Here is a 4,992-nt window from a genome sequence, read left to right on the forward strand (position 1 = left end):
TTGTTGTTGTTGTTGTTGTTGTTGTCGTACAGATAATTAAAGTGTTTTGGATTATAAAGGCGTCTGGTAATCTAGTAAAGACGGAAGTCCAAAAATAGTCAGGCCAACAATTTATACAGGTCAAATCCCTCCAACCAACCAGACTGACCTGAAACTGTCAGCGGCCTGTGAACTGGACGAGAGCAGGTCAAAGTGTGTCTGTTACTTTATTTTAAATGATCAGAAAACATTACAACTCTGTTATTATGTTTGTAGTATGGAAGGGAAGGAAAAACACTTTAAATCTGAAAGCATTATTATGTAGGGCTGCGACTAACTGTTATTATAACTATGGTTTAGTTTGTTTGGTCCATAAAATGACAGAACATGGGGGTAAATATTGATCACAGTTCCCCAAAGGAACCAAGGTGACGCCCTTATAATGATTTGTTTTGTCCATATTCAGTTTATTGTCATAAAGGACTAAAGAAACCAGAAAATATTCACATTTAAGAAGCTGAAATCAGAGAATTTAGACATTTTTCATTCTAAAAAATGACTTAAAACGATTAATAAATTATCAAAATAGGTGGCAAATAATCTATTAATAGAATCTTTATGATGCAAAGTCACCGCTTATATAACCATCAACATATATTAACTTATACATGTCGATGGTTATAATATAGTTGATAACATAGTTAAATAGTTAAATTACCTTTAATAGATTAAGATAAGTCTACTTTTGTCCCAAAAGCTGGCATAATAATTCATAACTGTTTTAATAACATGTATTGTCCTCTAGCATTAAGTAGTAATTCCCTTACTGTGGAAATACTTAAATTACTGATTAAATTAATTAAAATGTACAATTTATATTGCTGTATTTCTTTACCTGCTACCACAAACTTGTATTTTAAGTTTCCAGGCTTTTATTTACAATTAATTAGGGATGATTTTGTCCCAGTAAAAGCAGCAGTCATTAAGTTTTAAGGCGTTTAAAACAATAAAAAATGTGATTATTTTGTTTTGTTTACCTCCTTCTCGTAGTCCCGGTTGTCCATATATGGTAGTACTCGCTCCCTCTCGTACGACGCTAACGGGGCTTTGGTGTGCGGGTCGACCGGCGTTTTTAAACACGAAGTAACCAGCACGTTTGTCCGGTGGGCATTCGCCATGTCTTCCCACTGTTTGCTCCAACTCTTTTATTAAAAAATAATAAGAAATTAATGTTATAAAAATTAGTATTTTAAGATTTTAAAAAAAAGTCCGCGTGCGTGCTGGTAACTGTCTGTCTCCAGGCAACAGGTGGGCTCCTTAGCAACGGAAGAGCTGGGTTGGGAAGGAAGTGACGCAGCGAAGGCAGTTAGTGAAAAAGATGCGGGTTCCCTACAAATTAAAAGTATTATAATTTGACAAATAGATATATCACTTAAAGTTAAACATAAAATAAAAAAGGTAACGATATACATCCATCAAGTAACTACTTTACACTGAGATAAAAAAAAGTGGTCAGTTTTGTTTGAAATATTTCCTTTTTGTTGTCACTACCAACTATTTACTATTAACCTGTAAAGCACAACTTTCTTTTTTACACAATACCTTGAAACATGTAGTTACACAGACTTAATGTATGTATTTTTATTGTATTTTATTCTTTCTTCACTCTTTCCCTTGTGCTGCTGTGGTAAATTTGAATTTCCCCTATGAGGGATCAATACAAGGAACACCATCTCATCTAGATCAGAAGCAAACTGAGGACTTTAAATCTGACCTTATGGGCTGTAGTGAAGAAGAAACAGGGAAATCTATTGTGTAACAAAATTCTTATAGTTGCAAAAGAAAAACCCACCCACTTCTAATCATTTTTATTAAATCCAAGCCTTTGCTGCCAAAATTAGTTGATTAAAAAGCTGAATTATCTGTTCAGAGCTGTAAAGCTAATTCAATAATTAATATTAAAGAATAACATTGTCAATTATTTTTTGGTAAATTCAGATTGAGGCATATTTGATCAGTTTATCAGTCATGTTGTTTCCCTGTATTGTCTAATATATTTTAATATCAATAAAGCTTTCCTGGTCTCTCTCTCTCTCTCTCTCTGTGTGAATTGCCTTAAAGTTCACAGAATAACAAAAAAGAAAAAAATCCATTAAAAGCTAAATTAATCTATATGGAAAATGTACGAGACTTTCAGATACGCAGTGATCTTAAAAACACAGCCTCTTCCATACTATCTGTGTTCATGTGTTTTTATATAATCTTCTGAAACAGCAGTAAGACCATCAAACAGGGAGCAAAACAATCACACAGGCAACAGCTGGAGTGTCAACAAAAAAAAAACAAGCCTTTTGTTTATTAAATTACGCAACGTAACAACTACAGTGGGAATCTGCATGGACAGACGTCAACAGAGTCCTCTGATCCCTCGCAGTACGAGCAGGCTTAGTGGACAGAACTCACTGGACAGACCTCACTGGACAGACTCAAATCTCTTATCGGGTGTTCACCTGGAACAACACAAACATGGAACACATTCAGATTCAGCAATAACATGAAGAAATACACAAACACAGACTGTTACACATATTTAAAACCACAGTTTGGGATGTTTGGTCTTACCACGTCGTCGATCTTCAGGATGCTGCGGACCGTCTCTGTGGCCAGGGTCAGTGCGCTGATGGAAACCAGTAAAGGCTGCACCACCAGCTCCTCCAGGATGTTGGAGATTCCTCCCTGTCACACACAGACACAGTCAACCATCAGTCTCAATAGCAGGAAACAGCAAAGGAAAACATATAAAGACAAGATTAGAAGATGGTAAAGTGTGTGGTGGGACATTGCTATATTACTATTTAATGTCACACAGTGCGGGAGGAGGAGGAGGAGGAGGAGGAGGAGGAGGAGGAGGAGGAGGACGACGAGGGAGAGGAGGACAGACGGCGCACTTGCGAACGTTTATGCGGCACATCTGTCTCCCTGCAGCGTGTTTGTTGCCGGAAGTCTCCGTCCACAGTAGAGATGGGGTTCAGCGGCGTTCCTAGTGCCAGCGCTTGAGTGGATCACCTCCAGGTTGCGTCACTGTACGCCAAAAGCACAGAACGCAGTACGCCTCCATGGCCCCCAGAGTGGCGCGAGTACTCTGCCCAGACCGCGAACGGCAAGCTTCGATCTCTGGAGCGGGCCGCCCACACGGCGATCAGAGCCCTGAGGGGGGGGAATGGAGGAGAAAGAAGAATAGGAGAGAAGTCGATATAACATACATATGATAAATGCAGTCAGTCCAGCATTGTGTACCAAAAGTTAAAGTCAGCAACTTGCTAAAACCGTGGGAATCATGTGGCAACGTCGCTACATTAAATATATAAACAGTTGTTTTCTGGCTTTATGAGGGAAAATAGGTGCTAACAACATTTTCCTTTCATTTGAGTTTATTTTCTGTGTGAATGGGTCCCCAGGCCAAGTTCGCTCAGCACAACCATGCAGTGATAAACAGCGAGCCTTGTCATAGTACTGTTCCTCCGTATTGTTATGGGCCCTGCAAGGAGTGAACCAATGCAAGAGCGGCTTTGTCAGAGGTACCTGTTCCTGTAACTTGGCACTCCTTGTGTAAATGTCTGATGAAATAAACGCCTGGCAGGAATGACGGCGACCTCTTCTTGACCATGGGCAAATGGCGGATGACAGCACAGCGCATCGCTGAGATGGAGCGCTCTGCTACTCAAATGCAACGCAGCTTGTTGGAGCCCCGAACCAACGATGCACACCGTCTTGCCCGGGGCTGGTGGCAAGCCGTGATCTGCGCAGCAGCGTACACACAATGTTTACTGGAAGCGTAACGCCACAGGTGGTCCGGCGACATTCAACCCGTCACGAGCGCCGGAGCGTTTTTTCTAATTCCCGGTTCATACGAACTCCGTACCTTAAACGCCCGCTGCAGAGCCCATCAAACCAGGTTGCCGTCCTCCACGCCCAGCTCCTGCACGTGCCCGAGATCTCTGGCAGTGAATGTCGACGTGGCGCGCATGGGCTTTTGTTCCAATAGTTGGAGGGGAGAGTTTGGTTTTACCCCTTAAATGGGATTAAATGGATCACCTCAAAACACATCTTACCACACTACTCTCTCTCTTATATGTAGGAAATTTGAGGCGTTTGTAAATATACATTCAGTAGAGTTTAAGAATCGAAACAGTACAGAGAAAATACGTAAAGGTCATCCGAAGACCAAATATCTTTCTTAAGAGCACCAAATGTCCACCTGCCTAAATTTAAGTTTTTAATAAGCATGTTAGAAACCAAATAATTGAACATTAATTAGGGCAGAAATTCACTAAGCAGCTCCCCCTTCCCCTGAAGTTTTGTTTTTCCTCATGAGATAATCCAGAAGCAATGAGGATGATTATCAAAACCAAACTTACTCCAGTTCTCAGGTACCTGAGGTTTCAAGTGCGCATTTTAATGACGCTCACCGGCCTTGCAGATGAACTCCGATGCCTCGTCTTCCGGATCGTCCTTCACCACCATGATTTCATTTTTGTTGAGGAAGTGCAGGGCGAGGTCGCTCAGGAGGCATCTCTGTAAGCAGGACCGTTGGTTGTTAAGAGTTGCTTAGAGTTTGACGAAGACACCAGTGTCTGTTATCCTCGTTAGCATGCGTTCGTGTACCTGGGATGGATTCTGGAATGAGGCAGCACGTTGGCAGCCCGGCCTTCTTTATCTGTTTCACCCATGGTTGAGGATGTAAGCGCGCTCCTCCCCTCGCAGAACTGGCGGTCCATCCTGAGCATAAATCTGAGCACACGATCTGGTGTCCCATCTGCACGCCCAACCGAACAGACACAGGTCAGCAGAGAAAGAACAGCGAGCAGGGAAGAGACTAAAAGAAGCTTTATTGGGTGGTTTAAACGGCACCAATAAAAGCCTTTTTTAATAGTTGAGATCAAATTAAACTTTTTATTACATATAGACTGAGGCTGGCTCATTATGGGGAAAAAACTCATTAATCACGATTCA

General features: G+C 41.3%; 2 protein-coding genes across 2 annotated transcripts in view; both read right to left on the minus strand.

Annotated features, from left to right (window-relative positions):
- Positions 1-1,157, minus strand: part of fam161a (FAM161 centrosomal protein A) — a 6,909-nt gene extending 5,752 nt beyond the window's left edge. The window contains exons 1-2 of the mRNA XM_035660108.1: positions 1,017-1,157; positions 149-165 (exon numbers count right to left, since the gene is read on the minus strand). Coding sequence (XP_035516001.1) covers positions 149-165; positions 1,017-1,157 — 158 coding nt within the window. The remainder of the gene's footprint in view (positions 1-148; positions 166-1,016) is intronic.
- Positions 1,158-2,307: 1,150 nt separating this feature from the next.
- cct4 (chaperonin containing TCP1, subunit 4 (delta)) overlaps positions 2,308-4,992 on the minus strand; it is a 5,758-nt gene continuing 3,073 nt past the window's right edge. Inside the window, exons 7-13 of the mRNA XM_035660110.1 lie at positions 4,645-4,795; positions 4,449-4,552; positions 3,562-3,778; positions 3,090-3,186; positions 2,929-2,983; positions 2,602-2,717; positions 2,308-2,489 (exon numbers count right to left, since the gene is read on the minus strand). Of these exons, the coding sequence (XP_035516003.1) occupies positions 2,475-2,489; positions 2,602-2,717; positions 2,929-2,983; positions 3,090-3,186; positions 3,562-3,778; positions 4,449-4,552; positions 4,645-4,795 (755 nt within the window). The 3' untranslated portion in view covers positions 2,308-2,474. The remainder of the gene's footprint in view (positions 2,490-2,601; positions 2,718-2,928; positions 2,984-3,089; positions 3,187-3,561; positions 3,779-4,448; positions 4,553-4,644; positions 4,796-4,992) is intronic.

The sequence above is a fragment of the Morone saxatilis genome, unplaced genomic scaffold (assembly GCF_004916995.1).
Source record: "Morone saxatilis isolate NCDOM2014 unplaced genomic scaffold, NCSU_SB_2.0 Contig17, whole genome shotgun sequence".
Classification (NCBI taxonomy): domain Eukaryota; kingdom Metazoa; phylum Chordata; class Actinopteri; family Moronidae; genus Morone; species Morone saxatilis.